At 34.6% G+C, this 20,004-nt stretch overlaps 1 protein-coding gene across 1 annotated transcript; it reads left to right on the forward strand.

The window, feature by feature from the left end:
* Positions 1-6,679: 6,679 nt before the first annotated feature.
* On the forward strand, positions 6,680-14,186 carry LOC133324156 (uncharacterized). Its single transcript, XM_061533039.1, has 4 exons — positions 6,680-6,877; positions 6,982-7,067; positions 11,364-11,520; positions 14,036-14,186. Exons 1-4 carry the CDS (start codon positions 6,688-6,690, stop codon positions 14,176-14,178), a joined length of 576 nt encoding a protein of 191 aa, XP_061389023.1. The 5' UTR covers positions 6,680-6,687; the 3' UTR covers positions 14,179-14,186.
* The last annotated feature ends 5,818 nt before the right edge of the window (positions 14,187-20,004 follow it).

Consider the following 20,004-nt stretch of genomic DNA (forward strand, 5'->3'; position numbering starts at 1 on the left):
ATTTTAATACGGTCCATCAATGGGTGATTCTCTCCTGGATACGTCATTAGCACCAAACGTTCCACCTCATCTGCAAAGTCTTGTAACGTCTCTTTTGCCCTCTGTACTCTTCCCCTTAATTCCATAAGGTAGATGTTTTGTTTATGTTCCGCACCGTACTTACGTTCCAGTGCAGCAATAACATCTTCATAGTTGTTTCTAGAAGCGACAGGAATACTCTGCATAACATCAGCAGCACTGCCCTTCAATGCCAGAAGTAGTGCAACCGCTTTGTCGCTGTCGTTCCACGAATTTCTAGAAGGCACTGTCTCGAACTGTAACTTGAAAACATTGAATGACGCAGAGCCGTCGAATACAGGAGGTTTGATTTTTAGTGTGTTATCAGGAACTCGCACCGGTCCACCTTTAATTTCCAGTTCCGACATTTTCTTCTCCAGATTCGTAAACCTGAGGTCGTGGGCCAGAAATTTCACATCCACGGACAGAATCTTCTCGTCAACCGACTGCACTTTCTTATTCAACTCTTTAATTTGGACCTCCACGGTTTCCACTCTCCTTCCAATAACTTCTCATTTACTCACATTACTCGAGTTTCTCGTTCATTATTCTCGAATTTTCGTCAAACATTCTACAATTCTCTGCCTTGAGTTCATCTAACTTTCTGGAATTCTCTTCGAATCTTCTGGAATTTTCCTCAAACATTTTAGCCAGAATTTCTCTTAAATCGTCACCCCTGGCAGCTACTGACGAGACTTCCCCACCGTTGGATTCGCCCATTTCCGATAAATCCACTTCATCCTTACTGTCAAACTCATATGTATCGATGTTCATACCACGGCGCTCGAACTCATCCAACAGACGTTTTTGTAGCTCAGCCTTGTTGCCAGTAGAGGACAATTCCAATTTATTAAGCTCCTTCTTCAAGTCTTCCACTCGTAGATCCTTAAACTTCATCGTAGTATTATCGTAATCTCACTTCCGACACCAATTGTTACGTTCTTGGATTTTACTTAATCCCGTGTAGACGTTGTTTTATTTCCCAATACAGTTCGTACCAAATAAAACGCGGGTTCTTTCTGATTACGATTATTACAATGATTTTATTGACACAACTTTAGTTTGCACGTTACTTGACTGTTTCAATTCGCGATCTGATTCACAACTGACTAACTGCCTTGCCATTTCCTCTATTTATATGAGCCTTGCCTGTCGCTACAGAAGTTTCTAGACGATCTGGTAACATCTAGATACGAACAATCTGGTAGCATTTGAACAATCTACCAATGCAACAAACACATACAAACGAGGGAGGGAGTAACAAAGAAAGAGGAATTAAGCGATCATCAATGATGACGTTTAACAAGAATTGTACGTCAATAACAAAATAGACAATGAAAGAGGAAATGGAAGGATGTAGAAAAGTCTATACAGTAGTTGTTGTTGTGAAGTAATTCGAATGAACTGCCTAGTAGAAATTTACGTTACAATTCAAATTCTTAAATTAACGGAATTCATCTAAATTAACTTAAATCTAAAGTTATATTCGTAACAATATTATTTTTGCCTAAGTTGAAGTTCAATTACAGGTTTCTGTCCACATTCTATTTAGAATAGAAGATATAGGACCATGTATAGATGGGTAGACGAACTCTAAAAATGTTAGTAAAATTGTTTTCGGTTGTTTAATGTAAAAAATTGAGTTCAGCTTTAATAAGTTGATATGTTCAGACTTGATAGGTTATTTCGTATATGAAGAATTTCGTAAAATAGTTAAAACGCGTGTTAGTTAAGCGAAAGCTTAAAAAATCGCCATTTTGTAAAATATTATTTTTTAAGCCCGTGAGCGTATTACATTTTTTAAATTGTTTCCTTCTTGTCCGTCCGAAGACGAACTGCTTTATCTCGGATAAAGCAACTAAGCCTAAAGTGCCTCACAGAGGGTCAAAATGCATGACATCAAAATCGTGTACGTGTACATGAAGCTTTCAGTGCACATGGTTCATTCATTCATTTCGCTTCCGATTTCGTGCTGTACATACAATGTCGATAACGGACGAAGCCGTTTTTGCAGATTTTGACCGCGTGCTTAAAAACAAAAGAAAATGAAAACATAAAAAAGAGAAATAAAAAAATGAAATGAATTCATGCTTGAAAAATTATTAATTAAGAGTGATTTTAAATTTTTTGTAAGAATGGATCGTTCCACTTACGAGGAATTTCTAAACAAATATTAACGACCAAAAGTCGTGAATACTTGTTTTTGGTCACATCGACATTTAATTTTCTTTGTAATGAAAACATGTGTTAATATAGTTTTAACGGTCAGAAGGCCCCCTACCGATAACACCATAAACTATGCATCCAGAAATTGGAACCCCTGGCGGCAAAAGTCCACACTAAAAGTTATTAATCCGATTAAAAGTAAATACCATGTTAGTGATAAGCCCGCCACCAACAGGTATAAAAGGAGGAGCGTTGGTGATAATCGGGGCAGTGGTCTGGTTGAGTGGGGAGTCGTTACTCCCTTTCATCGGGCTGCACTGTTCCTGCTGCCGCCAACATTCAAGTGCCGTTACTATCATCGGGCTGCACCGTTTGCGGACTAAATAGAGACTGAAAATTCGGAAACATCGCTGAAATTCGTTTGACATCTTGGAACAGCCGACTGGGTCTCTAGGTCGAACGTTTCAACGGATTGCTCTGTTTCTTCAACTCTACGTTGTATCGGTTCATCTTCTCGTTCAGTTAAGGCTGGAACCGGTGATCGATTCCCATATGGCACCAACAACTGGATGGTTACGATCCGCTCAAAACATTTGCATCCTAAATATCGATACTGTAGGCCCGTTTGCTTTATGAAACCAAGTCATTTCCTTGGCGATAATCTTCATCATCAGAATCTGTTGACGTCTGGTCAGAGGAAAGTCGTAATGACGGTGAACGCAGCACCGCTAGTTTGACAGCAAAACTATCTATGGCCCTGGACTGTGGATGTAGTCGTAGTAGCACATTTTCTCCAATGTTTGGCTTCCACAAATGCCTTCGAAGGTTATAATGCCTTTTTTACGCCGGACGGTGGAGAATATATATTTCAATTTGTCAGCTCGGTCCTCCGGTCGAACTACCCTTCCGCCGGTTCCCGTGATGACCTGGTCATATAAAGCGCAGGTTAATATCCAGTAGATTCGGAAGCGCTAGTGTTTATCGCGAGCATTATCTCTAGCATTATTTATTATGCCTTTGATTGGAAACTTGGGCAATCATAGTTTTTACCATTTTATTATTTTCTGTTCTGTTTGCTCTCTATGTTGGGTTACCTTGTGGGATATACGGGCAGTGGTTTGATGTTGAATACCCATGTCTCCAAGAAATTGTCCAAACTCTTTGTTCCCCATTATCGGTAATTATCATCTTCGGAACTCTATACCGCGTGCTGACTTGATGAAGATGAAGAAGAGGCGAGTCAATGACGAGGTTGTAATATATACAGATTATCATAAGGTGAGTTTATTGTTTTGGTGGACATTAGTGAGTCAGAAGTAATGAGAAATAAGAAACAAAAACGCAATATTTTATAGAAAATATTAAGCTTATAAAATGTAAGCAATTAGATAAAGATAAAAAGAGGTTATAAAGATAAAAAGAGGATAATTTCATTTTTCAAATTGATCATACCTGCAGGGACAGAAATAAATGCCCAAAGCGAAAAAAGGAGATTGAAACAAATAAGTATTGTGTAGCAAAAACAACAGATTCGAGATCTTATGGGGCGATTGCAACTTTTCAGAAGTGGGAGCAATAATAAGCAAAGAGATCCACAGGAAGTAACATCTAAATTGGACGATTATGTTAATGACATTTTGACACCGTATACCTACATTTCGGTTGCTAAGAAGCCCAAAAACATATATGCATAAGTCAGGAGTGCAAATGATAAAAATTATGTTGCTTTGTTTTCTAGACCGAGGTGGTGGCAAATGGTGAATTTTATGCACATCCAAAAGGCACTGGAACTCTTGAAAGCAGAAACTGGTCTGGTATGTAAAAATTATGAAAAAAGAAATCTTCAAAAAGCACAAGGCCTCGCAAGGTTCAGTTTTGGACCTGTCATTTGTCTTCTGCCATAACAGGAGAAGTAACAGTGGCAACCATGGATCTTAAGTCTAGCGGAGGACAAAATATTGGTGGAATGAAGAACTGACAATAGCTTATAGAAGACAGCTTGAAGCGGTGAAAAAATCGAGAGAGTATCCAAGTTATAACTTGGAGAAAACAACAGAATAATTGAGACATGGAAACAAATTGCGCAGAGAGCGAAAACTAATAGCTTTTATGAAAAGACTGAAGAAGTTAATGTCAATGAAACACATGGAGGTTCCAAAGTAATGTCAGAAAAATAAATGACACGATACACAGTACATGGAATCACTACAGGTTACAGTCAATAATTTCATTCTTACAACAGAAGAGAGGAGAGACTAGGTGGTATATTGTGAATTTGAGCACTCTGAGATGATCCTATTTGGCAATAGCAAGGTTTCTACTTTTGAACATGACAAAAGAAGGGCTCTGCCACTCATAACAAAACGCTATATGTATTATGTGTTTGTGGAAAATGAGATGAAGCAGTCATGGAGAATAGCCAAAATCGTTCATATTCCAAAACGAAATTCGGATTTACAACAACTTGAGAATTTCTAATCCATCTCTCTTATTTCTGTTTTTGTGTAATGTACTAACCTCATACTAAAAGGGATTTTTAGTATATCATCTGAATAAGTAAAATATCTGATTTTTTTACACAACATGATGTTTTATATAGCGAACAATTCTGCATGATTAACTCAAAAATTATATATCCCGTCTTGCAGCAAATTAGCTATATAAAGGATATAAAGATACAGTAAGTGAATAAGTTCATATTCTTAGGAAGAATCATTACGAGTTCCCGAACAGCAAAACATATCATTATAAACATGTAAGTGAAGAGTTAAAAGGAAGCAGTATTTTGCTCAAATGCTTGACGACGGTGAGATGAGGCCTTCACCCGAAACTGTCTAGAATATTATTATATGGAATACCTATAACATCAAGTGGTTATATGAAATAATAGCAGAAAATCCTAGTAAAGTCCAGCTATAGCGTAACCTTTAACGAATTTGACGATATCTTCGAAGGAATCGACATTATTCCTTATGTATATTGAAGTAAAGTAACTACCAGAACGAATACCCTAATTTTACGAATCAGAACATGTCTATGGATTTAATACATGCTATAACTGTGAGCTGGAGTTCTATACAAGTAGCACTTCACAATGTTTGCACCTGATACAAGGGTTGGATGTGATATCACATGTTTTGGTACCTATAATGTATCAAATAATGATAGAAACCTCTTCAAATTTTATATTATGTCCTCGTTCGCGAGCTTTATGTAATGAAAAAGGCGCTTGAAATTGCGGAGAATGATTATGATAATCATGGCCATCCGTGACATCACAAGATGATGTTGAGCCCAATCAATAGACCTGAGTCGCATAAGTGAACCAAATATCCAACAATTTACAAATATAACAATATAAGAAACTATTTCGCTGTAATTCCGATCCTAATCCAATTCCAACCTGTGATATTAGACTTTATTTAAGGGAACCATAAGGTGAAGTGTATATTAAATTTGTCATTCTGTTTGCAACACCACGAAATAACCGTCGAAGACTCCATATTGTATATATTCTTGATCAGAATAAAATTCTATGTTGATTTAGTTATGTCCGTCTATTTTAATCACGATAGAGATCGCAATAATTAAAAGGGCTTTTGCACATACATTGCAATTACTGCTGGGAAGTTTGGTATAGAAAATGGTAATTTGTAATTTGGGTAGTCATTTGGTAACACATCTTCCTATGTTGTAATTTTTTACGATATCCCCTGTAAAATGTGGGTTTTGATCCCAATTTTCTGTAATTTCTTTATGACACAGCCCGAGTTATAAATCTCAGTTTACAATTTTTCCGATCCGCAACCAATTTGTATATGGCAATATTGTACTCTAAAACGGCATATACATTAGAACTTTTTACCTGGTTAACCTACTTTATGAGGATTTATTTGACATATATACAAAGGAATTGACAATTGAAACACACTGGGTTAACGAAACCCGGTTAGTTGTCGGCAATATGTAGATGAGTGAACATATTTTCGCTGTTTTCGCAGTGCCATTGTAAACTTTTAATTTTTTATTTGTTTGCAAAAACTAGAAAAGTGTGCAGCAGTTCATATTTTTGACATTTAAATTACGCAATCATTAAAGTATCACCCTTTCAGTTATTTATCTACAACTAATGCACACGTTTTCCAACACTGAACACACAAAGCTTTTCTATGCCACAAAAAAGCTTTTTCCCGTCAAGACGAACAATTACGACGCTTATTTTTAGTTGATATTTTCCAGCAATTCAAAACAGTACTTTCTGGTGCAGTCTGGTCCCTTGTACGCCATCATTAGATAAGAAGTGGATAACATTTCTGTTATTTGCTGTAGATTCTGATTGAATTACCGAAAAAAAAGAAAACTGCATCGCGTTTTAGTACCTCATTACTGTCGTTTTGTTCCCGAGAATTGTGAAATTCATCGGACGTTGGTTGCCTCTTTGTTGTTTGCGCCCTCACCAAAACAATGAATAGTTTCTGCGGTTTTCGTTTGTCCACTGTGGGCATTGTCATCGGTTGGTTCAATTTAATTGGTTCCATATTTTCGACTATCGTGCTCTGTGTGGCCTTTACCCGTTTGGATGATTTGGTGAAGCTTATTCAGGACAATATCGATAACACTACGAATGCTGTCGATGATGTGGGCATAAGGACCGGTAAGTTGCGGAATGTCAGCGACCTTTAAGTTATCTTGGAATTCTGCAATAATGTAAATATTTGCATTATGTTTTCTTTCTTTTTTTCATTCTCTCGCTTCCAGCTGTTATCATTACTTTGTGCGTTTACCTGACCACCAGTGTGACAAATGTAATTGCATCTTCGCTGTTGATTGTGGGCACAGTTAAGGTATGTATCGTCGTTGTTGTTGTTTGTTATGATATTGGGTTGGGGAGACGTGTGCATAATCAGCCAAAACACAAATCTGATGATATAGAAATTTTATTTAATTTTATTTGTGAATTCGTTGCATATGGGTTTGTGCGCATTTTCTTTTATGACTTTTATCTTCTTTGGGTCTTGTTCACACTTCAAAAGCGTGTTGACTTAGCTACACAAGGAGAACGGAGTTGGAAATTTATACGACGCATATTTAGACATTTGTAACAAACCGGCAACATATGTAAAAGCAATTTAAAGGTTATTTACACTGTGCGATTTGTAATAGTTATGGTTATTTTTTCACCCACTATGATAAAATGTTTTGTCACTCCGTTTGCACACACCTCATCAGAATAAAATTCTATGTCGATTTATTCTTGGCCGTCTGTGTGAAATAGCACTGAAATTTTGCACTGTACCCCCAAATATTCGGTATTTTAAACACGTTTTTCAACTGAATTGACTGTAATTTGGCATTTTATGTTCTCATTCAATAATACATATCCGTATCAAAAATTATTAATATTGGCCCAGGTTTCAGTGTACCGCCCAATTTTCGATATCTTGGGGTTTTTGAGCACGTTTTTCAACCGAATTCGTGGAAATTTGGTACCAAAGAGTCTTCTTGGTACCAAATTTCTCCACTAAAATTAATAAATATAGGTCAATTTTTTGGGTAGTCTCCATATAAAGGCACCCCCAATTTTCGGTATTTTTGGGTTCTTGAGCGCGGGTTTCAACGGAATTCGCTATAATTTGGTATGGTGTAGTCGCATATGGTAACAAATCTACCTACCAAAAAGTATTAATATTCGCATCCTTTTAAGGGTAGTTTCCATATAACCCCCTTCTTATATTAAAATAGTTAGCTGATTAGTTCCGTGTGTAGGGGTTGTCCCCATATAGTTTTTATCCGAAAAAGTATGGAATTCTAAGACGATTTAGCCATCAGTTGTAATCATTCCGCTTTCTAAGAAAATCGTGATAAAAAAACTCGAACCTGACGATAATGAAATATATCGACCAGCATTTAGGCATCTCCCCCATATAATTATACCTCCTGAAGGATAGAATTGAGACACAAAACAACAATATTGGGTTCGAAATGGACATATGTTTGTCATTACATATAATTATAACCCCAAATATTCGCTAATTCCTACACTATGTGATCTAAATTGCAGTAGTTTGAGGATTGTATATTCTACCATGCGTTATTAGTAGACCTCGGATTTTGCATATTTTTTAATAATGAAGATATCGAAATTCTGATTGGACACAAATTCGTTTCAAAGGATTTAGACTTATTTGAAGGGTTCATATTTTTTAATTTTTTGCATATTTGCATATTTTGCATATGCACGAGATATGCAAAATATGCTAGGTCGATATGCAAAATATATGCATAAAATATGCAAAATATATGTTAAAATATGCAAAAATATTAAAAAAATATGCACGGTATGCTAGGTCGATATGCGATAAATATGCAAGAATATGCAAAAAATATGCACGGTATGCTAGGTCGATATGCAATAAATATGCAAAATATGCAAAATATATGCAAACATATGCAAAATATGCCAAATATATGCAAAAAAATATGCACGGTATGCTAGGTCGGCATGCGAGAAATATGCAAAAAATATGAAAAATATAAGCAAAAATATGCAAAATATGTGCAAATATGAGCAACATATTTCACATATGCAATCATTTTAAACAAAAAAAAAAAATCATGGTAGTTTTCGAATTTGTGTGCATTCTTTATTTTTAACCTATAGAAATCTAATTGTGTATGTATGCGTTTCATGGTTCAACTGTTAGATTTTTGGGGCATTATGAAAAATTTGCTAAATATATGTATAAAACATGCAAACATATATAACCGTTATATGGCGATATACTAAAACGTGGACCGATATATCCCATTTCCAATACCAAACATCCTAGGAGTAATAATAATATATGTGCAAAATTTCAAAGTTCTATCTTTAATATTGCGACCTAGCATACCGTGCATATTTTTTGCATAATTTGCATATTTTTGTATATTTTGCATATGTTTGCATATTTTGCATATATTTTGCATATTTTTGCATATTTTTGCATATTTTGCATATGTTTGCATATTTTGCATATATTTTGCATATATTTTGCATATTTTTGCATATGTTTGCATATTTTTGCATATTTTGCATATCGACAATGCATATTTTGTATATTTTTTGCATATATTTATCGCATATCGACCCAGCATACCGTGCATATTTTGCATATTTTTTGCATATATTTTGCATATTTTTGACATGACCCCAAATATCGATCAATTAAAGCATGAAACGCCTAAATACAAAATTTGAGTCCAATCGGATAAAGCATAAAAAATATGCAAAAATCCGAGGTCTAGTTATTAGTATCAGTCCACGCGTTGTGGTTTTCATTAAAAATTGTTGAAAAGTGTATTTGGTGTACACAATGGTTTACATAAACCGGTTTGTAGAATTATCGGTATAGGTTCATTTTTGGATATCGTCCAAGTAGAGGGATGTTAGCTGAATAAAGGAAGCAATGTCTGTGCAGTAGTTAAATTTTATGTTGAGTTCGAATAAATTTCACCATGGTACATTGCAGCATAGCATGCCCTTACGCATCATTTTAATTCAAATAAAAATTCTACACAGTATGCGTGTTTTCAATCCGAACGATATGTGATTTGTGTTTGGGGTCGTTATCTTGCTAAAATGAGATTTCCATCTCCGACAGCGCTCATACATCCCCATACCAAGAGCCAACTCCGTGCTTTACGGTCGGAATTGTGTGCTTTTCAGTTCAACTGGTTTTCGGGTTGTTGCAAATCCGATTCTCGGTTTAGTGTTTCAATATGATATATATATATATATATATATTTTTTTTTTTTTTTTGACAACACATCGAGTATTTCCGCTATTTTCCTAGTTTAGCATGGTGAAGAACTTATATTCTCTCAGCAATCCTTGTGTGGCGTCCCATGATCTCAAATTCTCACGATGGCTATACAAATAAGCAAACTCACACGTAAAGTGTAAACAATTTCTTATCCAATATTTAACTTGATATTCCATGAGAAGATTGACTTTTAACCGTTATTAAGTTGTAAATAATACCAGTGGATAAAACAGTACTTTTCGCTTATAATCCATTACGCTTAAAGGCCAAAAACGGATGTAAACGACGAGATTACTATTTATTGACAAGATTTTTTCCCATTTCATACAAAGTATTTGTTCTGTTAAAGAATTTAAATTTATAATCTAACTTCAGTCAACGAAATTTGCTATTTATTTTTCTCAATGGGTAATGGAACTCCATTAAGAAATGTCAAAGCTATGTATATAATTTGGCATTGCTCCCATAAAACGGCGTCCTAGTTTTAAGGCATTTTGAAGATCCAAGCCCTAATTTCATGCGATATAATTGAAGGGAGCTCCAATGTAATGGGACCACCAGAATTATTAAATGTTGCCGACTTATGGAGGAGGATATAAACAGTTTCATCCGAACATAACATTTTAAATTGTGTTAATATCTATTAATATGCTGACATGACAAAGATGTATAAACCCGATCAATAATATATAATTTATCAGGTTATTTATTATCTACAACAGATATGACTACTTTCATACAAATGTGAACATCAAAATGAATTATAGGCCACCACTCGGTGTGCGTAATTTGTTTTGTCACAGTTCCAAAAAAAAAAAGTATTCCAGGAAGCGTATAGTGATTGTTCCTATTGTATATTTTCGAAATTTTGCAACTATCTATCAGTAAAGAAATATCTATCTCTAAATCTAAAATCTCACTGCTAAACCCATGGGATATTGATCAGTGAAAACCACTAAATGTGGCCCTATGAGACAGCCTCTTTTTAACATTAAGTGTATTGAAATTCGTTGACAATATTTTGTAGATGTCATTCAATAATGACACCTCCTAATTTTACTTTATAAATTCATATTGCAATTTCTGTCTTCTTCATTGGACGTAGAAACAAATTTATAAGGATACATTTTCTTATTTAACCGTTAAACTTGGAAATCTGCTAAGAAGAGGATTTTAAATCCTAGTGTGTTTTTTGATAAGAACTTCACATTTGCATAAGATTATGAAATTCTCATTTAATTGTGTTTACCCTTTCATTTGTTTATTTTTCACTCGTATTTTATGGAATGGTTTTTATTGTATTTTTAATAACTTTTCTTGCTTCCCTTTTTGCAGGAACGTCATCTTCTGTTGACACCTTGGTTGGTCAATGCCTACATTTTCATCTTTTTCAATGTCCTGAACTTCATATACATGATATATGTCGCTATTGCTAAGGGACTTCCAGTAGGCTCAACAATTGGAACACTCATTGGCACTGCACTGGGTTTGGGTAAGTAAAACCAAAGGAAAAAAAAACAGAAAAATGAATCATCATTATCGGCATAGTTATCAATCATGCATGTTGGGAGCCCGTCCGACATGCAGGGCAATGTGTTTTTCTACGATTTGCTATTATAAACAATTATTTATTTGCGGTGATTTACCCGATTTGTGTTCTGTTTTTTTTTACATTATCAATTATAATTTTATTATTTTTGCTTACGTTGCATATTTGTGTGTGTGTTGTTGTGTGCACATGAATTGTGATATATTGAGGTGGTACGGAAAGAATTTAATTAAGTGATCTGGATTTATAATTGGCTTGCAAGCTAAAATTATAATCTTCAACTTAAAATGCAAACTGTAATAATAGCTTGATAATTTCTATTAATAATAAGCAGAATAGATACGTATTGCAATATCTGAAAACAATAATTCAAAAGAAATACTATTTCGCATAAACTCTTAGCCTCACCCTTAAATCTCTAATATTATTTTAGTTGTTTTGGCGGTTTATTTGAGATACCATCTGTATTTTGTTTTTGCAAAATAGTCTTGTTAACCTCGAAGTGAGGCACCAGCGAAATTCTCATGCAGTTTATGTCGTTGGTCAGCTAAGTACTTCGCTTTGTTACAAGAGACTAAGGGAACTGATGAGGATCAGTGGCGTGATCCGAAACTATAGTCTTCCCTGCCTTACCCCTCGGCAAACAATGTCATACATTCTCCACTAATAAATAGTTGTTTTTTATAAAAACAACAAACTGGGATTCAGCCTGACTATTTTGCAAAAACAAGAATATTATTTTATTTACTTCATATCATAAACGATTCGATGTACTAAATTTCGAAGGACCACGTTTAAGATGGGGTAGTCAGACGTGGCACAGATTTGGCACAACTCATTTATTTGGCCCAAGGACAAATCCTATTGAAATTGGTAAAAATCGGTTCATATTTAGATATAGCTCCCATATATATTTCCGGCCGATTTAAGGTAAATGGTGCACCAAAGTCCCTGTATATCTTTCGATTTGCACGAAATTTGGCATAGCGTACTGAATTAGGCCTATAATAACGTACGTGAAGTTTCGTGAAAATCGGTTCAGATTAGATATAGCTACCATATATATTTTCATCCGATTTTACGTAAATGATGTACCAAAGCCTCTACATTTCTTTCGATTTGCACGAAATTTGGTATAGTGTACTGAATTAATTCTAGAATGATGTGTGTTAAGTTTCGTGAAGATCGGTTGAAATTTAGATGTAGCTCCCATATTTATTTTCGTCCGATTTAAGGTAAATGGTGCGCCAAAGTCCCTAAATATCTTTCGATTTGCACGAAATTTGGCATATCGGTTTAGATTTAATTATTGCTCACATATATATTTTCGTCCGATTTATGGTAAATGGTGCGTCAAAGTCCCTAAATATCTCTCAATATGCACGAAATTTTGCAAAGCATACCAAATTAAGTCTAGAATGATGGGTGCTGAGTTTCGTGGAAATCGGTTCAGATTTAGATATAGCTCCCACATATATTTTCGTACGATTTAATTTAAACAGTGAACAAAGTCTCTATTTACCATTCGATTTGCACGAAAAGCGTAATGACTTAAGTCTAGAATTATGTGTGTTAATTTTCCTGAAAATTGGTTCATATTTAGATATGTCTGCCACATATATCGACGCCTCCGAACCATAGTATGCTAAGTCGACTTAGCATGTTTTAAAGTACTACGGTCCTTAATTTATATTCTCTGAAATTTTAATAATCATCGGCCAATCCAAACCAAAGTTATAAGCAAAAATGTACTTAGCATGGCCCGTAAGATATATGAAACTTCCATACTTTGAGAGCTTCTACTGAAAAACATACTTTTCAGACTTAGCATACTATGGTTCGGAGGCGTCGATATATTTTCGTCCGATTTTAGGTAAATGGTGCACCAAACTCCTCCGATTGACACGAAATTTTGAACAACGTATCCAATTGAGTCTAGAATGATTTTTTTGTGATGGGTGCAGATGCAGTCATAGCTTCCATATATATTTCGAACGGATGTCTGATTGATATTGCCGAATAGTGTGTATCAAGTGTGCTATTAATCGATTTACACAAATTTGTCTCATTGAAATTTAGCATAGGTTGTAGGAAAGCATATGTATGGATGGAGGGTATCATATAGTCGGCCCAGACAGACTTTACTTACTGGTTTTTATTACTTTTCCTATAATTTAATTCCTTATATCCAAATCCAGTACCTATAAGAATTTTGTATACAATTGTCCAGAACATCTTTAGTGGGTTGTCGGTGTTATTATAATACAATATCAACAACAACACATCTTATCTATATAACTTTTGTTGACATACATCGTTAATGTTTATATGACTCAAGGCCCACAAAAACACACACAAACCATATTCGTATTAATTATTACATTTTATTTATTTTTTGTATTATCTTTTATAATAATTATTTTCCTTCGTCTTTTTCTTCTTCTTCCTTTTTTCACAGTGATTCAATTGATTATCTGGAATGCCATTTATTCGCTGTTCAAACAGATTCGTGCCAATCGTGATTTGCAACAACGTCTATTGCCAACCACTTCGGCTGCTCAATATCCCAACTATACCAAAATGCCGCCAACTGTTGAATAGACCTAAAGGAGGAGGACAGCATCTTTAATTTTTTATATAAATAAAATACAAAAACAAAATATCTAAAACAATCTCACGATAATGGACTGATCAACAATCAATGAAATCCGTTAACAATTTATCTTGGATAGTGTATAATACGCGTTTTGTATTATCATCCTCCCCCACGTCATAATCTTGGAACAAAATTCTTTCTACCAAAACATTTGGAGTATTCAAATTCATATGTGATGTTTTTTATAATTATAAATCATTATTAATTATATTAATATCTATATATATACATATTTACCAATTATATCCCGCCAATGATATATGTTATTAAAATATTTATATACAAAAAATAAAAAAAGGAAAAAACTTTTATTAATTCAAATACTATATATGTATACACCGAATTTTTTCGAAATAAAATTATTCGATTTTGAAGTTATCCAATACTATGTGTTTTGTTTATAATATTGAAATAATGGAAAATTGTGAAAAGTGATTAATAGTACAATGGTTAGTCAAAATTTCATTATTTAAACAGAATAGGGAAGAAAATGGAAAATCTGTTAACTTATTTGTGCATGTACGGAATTACGATTGGAAGAGGGTAGCCGGAGAGAATGTGCCTTCATGTAGGAGGATATTGGTTTAGGATTTAATTTGCCGTTTATTGTTTCGGAGACCGTCTGTTGATTCAGGGGGGTTACTCTGTATTGCGATGCGTGAGAAAAATTGTAACGCATCGCGTAATTGGTACTCTCCAAGGTATATTTAATAAGGTAGCCGCATCGGCCCAGCTGTTGGACAAATAAATGTCAAAAATGTTGTTGTAATGTTGAACCAAAAAATTAAAAAACAAAATTATAAATGAAAATCTCCGAATTTCGAAGAGCTTTTTTGGCAATACTTTTATTAACATTTTCTACAAGAATTTGTGTACAAAAATCTTGTCAATCTGTTTGTTTTGGCAAAATATTTTTGACATATCAAAATACAACAACCGATGTTTGTTGTAGAAATTCGCCGATGCGGCTACCTTGTATATCTACCTTGGTACTCTCTAATTCGATTTCGTATCTCCTTTCGCATCTAGTTTACGCAAATGTGGCATCACCGCAGTCTGTAATTCGAAAACGCATGTCAAACTCGTTCGTTAAGCGCAAATATCTTGCGTTAACAAAATAGCAAACGCAAAGGAAGCGAAACATATAAGTAAGCTCAATTAATTTTTTTATTTATATATAAATTGTAAATTTTTTTAAGTAAAAGGCAAAAAAGTCACAGTTGCAGACTCAGCAACGTCAGTTCCTAACTTATAGCCTAGACAGACGACAGCCTTAATTTGCATTAACAGCCTTAATTTAAATTAACTTGTACATTATCCTCATTTTTTTGTGTTGTAAATGCACAAAATCAAACTGAATTTATACTGAATTAAGCTATTTCAATATGGCAATGCTGTAGAAAATAAATTGATTGTTGTCAAATTTGTTTATGTTTACGAAAATAAAAATTAGAAATAAAGGCAAAATTCAACATTTCTTCAAATTTGGAGCTGTTTTATCTTCATTATAGCTGTTAGTTTTCCTTCCTGCCATGTATTAATTTCAAAAAGATGTAATCCTAAAAAATATTGTAAACAAATGTCAATATTTTCTTCCTACACACAGACAAACAATTGTTTTGAAACAGAAAACTGGTTCATAAATGAATAAACTCTCGTCTGTCAGGGGTAAATTTTAATTCAAATTAAGAACTTTTTAATGCAAATTAAGGCTGCCGTCTGTCTATGGTATTAAGTAGATATTATGGGGCAACACAGTGATTTGGCAAAGGGACCGTTGCAGAGTTCAAATGCGAAACAACGCGCCAACAATTTGTGGACAAAACTGTCTGATGACCTCAATTCAAATTGACCTCCTGTAAAAAATGTCGGTGGTTGGAAAAAGAAATGTATTATATTTTTTTATATGAAATGTGAAACTATGCGTGCATATTTACAGGTTGGTGTTGATAACCACCTTGTCCAAGCAATTTCAAAGCAGCGGTCTCTTTTATTGGAGTTGGAATTGTTGTGGATCTATTTGGAAAGACGCGCGTTTAATAAATACATAAACGAATCTTTATTGAGACGAACATTTTGTATAAATCTATAGAAATTAAATATTTGAAAACGTTTGTAACATAATTCTTACTTCTATTTTAATACCCGTGGTCACTTAGGGAGAATATATTTGATCGATCTCATAAAATTATTTTTTTGTTTTTAATTCGTTCATCATTTTTGTTTAAAAAAACACTCGTACCACACAAAAATATGTTTTCATTTAAAATTTTTTGACGTTTCCTTTCGTCATTCTTCGTTATTGTTTTCTTTGTGGCGACAGTGTTGCCCTATTTTCGATTTAGTTTGCGAATGCGTTTGCGTGAGCGTTACAGAGTACCAAATTGTACTCTTAACGCATTTAGCTTTCGCATCGCACTTGCTTTCGCAACGCAATACAGAGTAACCCCCCAGATTTGCAGGAGTTCGCTATTGATGATCTTTGACATATTGAATGCCTTCAATGCACCTGAAGTGTTAGTGTTGTTCTTGTAGCAGTCCTATTGCTTTTACACAATGGGCTGAGGTGACAGACTTTGGCCAAGTAGGACTAAGACTCAGGTCGTTTCGGATCGTAGATTTTATACAATGGGCTGAGGTGACAGACGTTTACCGAGAATGGCGCGAGACATCACTATGGGATGGTTGAAACGCAGGAGGATACGTTATTGCATCTGTAGGCGCATAGTTGTTACATCGAGTTCGCTATCGACGATCTTTTGGCTTCCGATGTAATAACGTATTGGATTCCCTCACGATAATACCTGAAGTCCTGACGGAAGTGTCGTGGAGGCAGATTAGCCATCACTTTATGATAATTGGAATGAAGATGGATGTTGGTTCAGTACGTTATTGGCTTCGGAGACTTATTGTAGTCGATATTTTGATGTCGGATAAAATTACGTCAGGGATGTCTTCATGTTAACATCTGAAGCCTGACGGAAGTGGATTTACAATCACTGGATGATGGTTGGACAGAATCCCGGTCTCCTCATGGAGTTGATCGACGCTCATCAACACAACCCGTTGCAATTCGGTGTGTTGTTTAAGAAGGAATTCCAATCAGGAGGTTGCATAATAAGGGAAGGTACTTATTCGTCCTTACCAATGTTTTCTTATATTTGCCTTAGAAGGTGTCAGACCAAGCTGATGGTATCAACGCGCAAGACGTCTAGTAGACTCGGACCAACTGTGGAACTTGAGAACTACAGCTTCGAGGTAGTTAAAGTCTTTATAAAGTCTTGATACTGCCATAAATAAAACGAATGACATCAGTTTTGAAATTCGGAGAAGGATTGTGATGGCCAACAGATGCTACTATGGTCTAAGTAAGCAGTTTAGAAACAAGGCCACTTCCCGCCAGACCAAACTCACACTTTACAAGACGCTGATACTACCCGTGCTATTATATGGATCGGAAGCATGGGTACTTGCGCAAGCAGATGAGGCAGCACTTGGGGTGTTTGAGAGAAAAATTCTCCGAAAGATCTACGGGCCGATCTGCGTCGACGGTGAATATTGGCGTCGAATGGACCACGAGCGTTACAATTTATACGCGGACATCGACATAGTCAGTCGTATTGAGCTGCAGCGACTACGGTGGCTAGGCCATGTTGTGCGGAATTAAATGGAAAGACCAAGTAGAAGACAACATCTTGGAACGTGGTCTTCCAAATTGGTGGATTTGCGCACAAGACCGACGCGATTAGAAATCGTTTTTTAAGCTCGGCTTATGGAACAACCGTTCTGTAACAAGCCAGCTAAGTAAGTAAGGTGTCAGCCAGAGCTTTTAGAACTTTGTTCCTTTCAATTGCATTCTGGGGGGTTACTCTGTATTGCGATGCGTAAGAAAAATTGTATCGCATGGCATAATTGTTACTCTCTAATTTGTTTTCGTATCTCCTTTCGCATCTTCTTTACGCAAATGTGGCATCACCGCAATCTGTAATACGAAAACGCATGTCAAACTCGTTCTTTAAACGCAAATGTCTTGCGTTAACAAAATAGCAAACGCAAATGAAGCGAAACGTGTAAGTAAGCACAATTAAAGGTTTTATTTATATTTACAGTTTTTTAAATCATCAGTTGCAGACTCAGCATCGTAAGTTCCAAACTTTTTTTTTATGGTGCAACACAGCGATTTGGCAAAGGGACAGTTGCAGAGTTCAAATGCGAAACAACGCGCCAACAATTTGTAGACAAAACTAGATGATGACCTTAATTCAAATGGACCTCCTGTAAGAGATGTCGCTGGTTGGAAAAAATAATATATATGTATTAATATATATATATATATATATAAAAGAGTTGCGTTATAAGTGACTGACTTATCATCAACGACGAAACGGCTAAGGCAAGAAACTTGAAATTTGGCATGTAGGTCGGTTTTGGTAGGCGTGTGATAAGGTGGGGTTTTTGGAAATTCGTACTAATAGGTATTACTATATTACGGGGGAATGGTAGACGAGAACATCTAAAATTTGGTACGTAGCTTTGGCTATGACGAACAAAGTGAAATGTGTAAAAAAATTTTGAAATTTAGTACTAAAAAGTACTAAACATTATATTTGAATGGAATAGGTAGATGTACCTTAAGCTATTAAAAATAGAATGATGGACAAATATATTTTATGGAAATTAGTACTAAGATGTACTAAATAGTACTAAAAACTTTATTATGCCGGAACGGTTGGAACTACAACTCTGAAATTTGATATGCAGCGTCGTCAATGATAAACAAATCAGAAAGTGCGAACAAATTTTGGAAATTAGTACTAAATATTATACTACGATGGAACAGGTAGAGATAGATATCTGAAATGTGGTATGTAACTTAAGCTATTACAAATAAAATAATGTACAAACATATATTTTTGAAATTAGTACTAGAATATATTAAAAGTTATAAAATGTCTAAATGTGAAACTTCGCATATAGCCTTAACAATTACAGAAAGAATACTATGCATAACATTTTTTTGAAAAAAAAAAAATGGTGATAAATGGTACTAAATAATAAAATACACTGGAACTGGTAGTAATAGAAATCTGAAGTTTAGTAGAATACTATGCATTATTATTGGATATTGGGACCGGAATAAATAGAAATATGAAAAGCGTTAAATAGATTTAACTATTACAACTATTTTGAAAATAGTACTTAAATGGTACACAATATTAAATTATAATGGAAAAGTTAGAGATTGAAATCTTAAAGTTAATATGTAGTTTTAATATTATAAATAGAGCGATATGCACAAATATTTTTTGAAAATTTTACTAAATATTGTATGTACCACAGTGAATGGTAAAAATGTAAATTTAGAGTATACAAATGTTCAAATCTTTGTACAAATAAGAGGCTTGATTTATTAAAAATTCGTATAAAATTGTACCAAAAATACAAAATATTGCATTGTGCGGGAAAAGTATAATTCTGAAATTCCGTATGTAATTTGGTATATTGTAAACAAATAGAATACAAGTACTCTAGAACGTATACAAATAGGAACCTGTTATTAAATACTTATCGAAACTATGACAATAAGCATTTATACATAAATATTTTGCAGAAATAAGTTCAAAAATGTACTAAAAATTACAACATTGTATACGGCGGTACGGGCGGATATAGAATTTGGGTACAAGGCTTTTTCTATGAAAAACAATATTATATACGACAGAACGAGCAGAGGTAGAGTCCTGAAATTTTGTACGTAGAGTAACTTCGGG

The sequence above is a fragment of the Musca vetustissima genome, unplaced genomic scaffold (assembly GCF_032173495.1).
Source record: "Musca vetustissima isolate MV318-11 ecotype Yass unplaced genomic scaffold, APGP_CSIRO_Mvet_v1 utg5355, whole genome shotgun sequence".
Classification (NCBI taxonomy): domain Eukaryota; kingdom Metazoa; phylum Arthropoda; class Insecta; order Diptera; family Muscidae; genus Musca; species Musca vetustissima.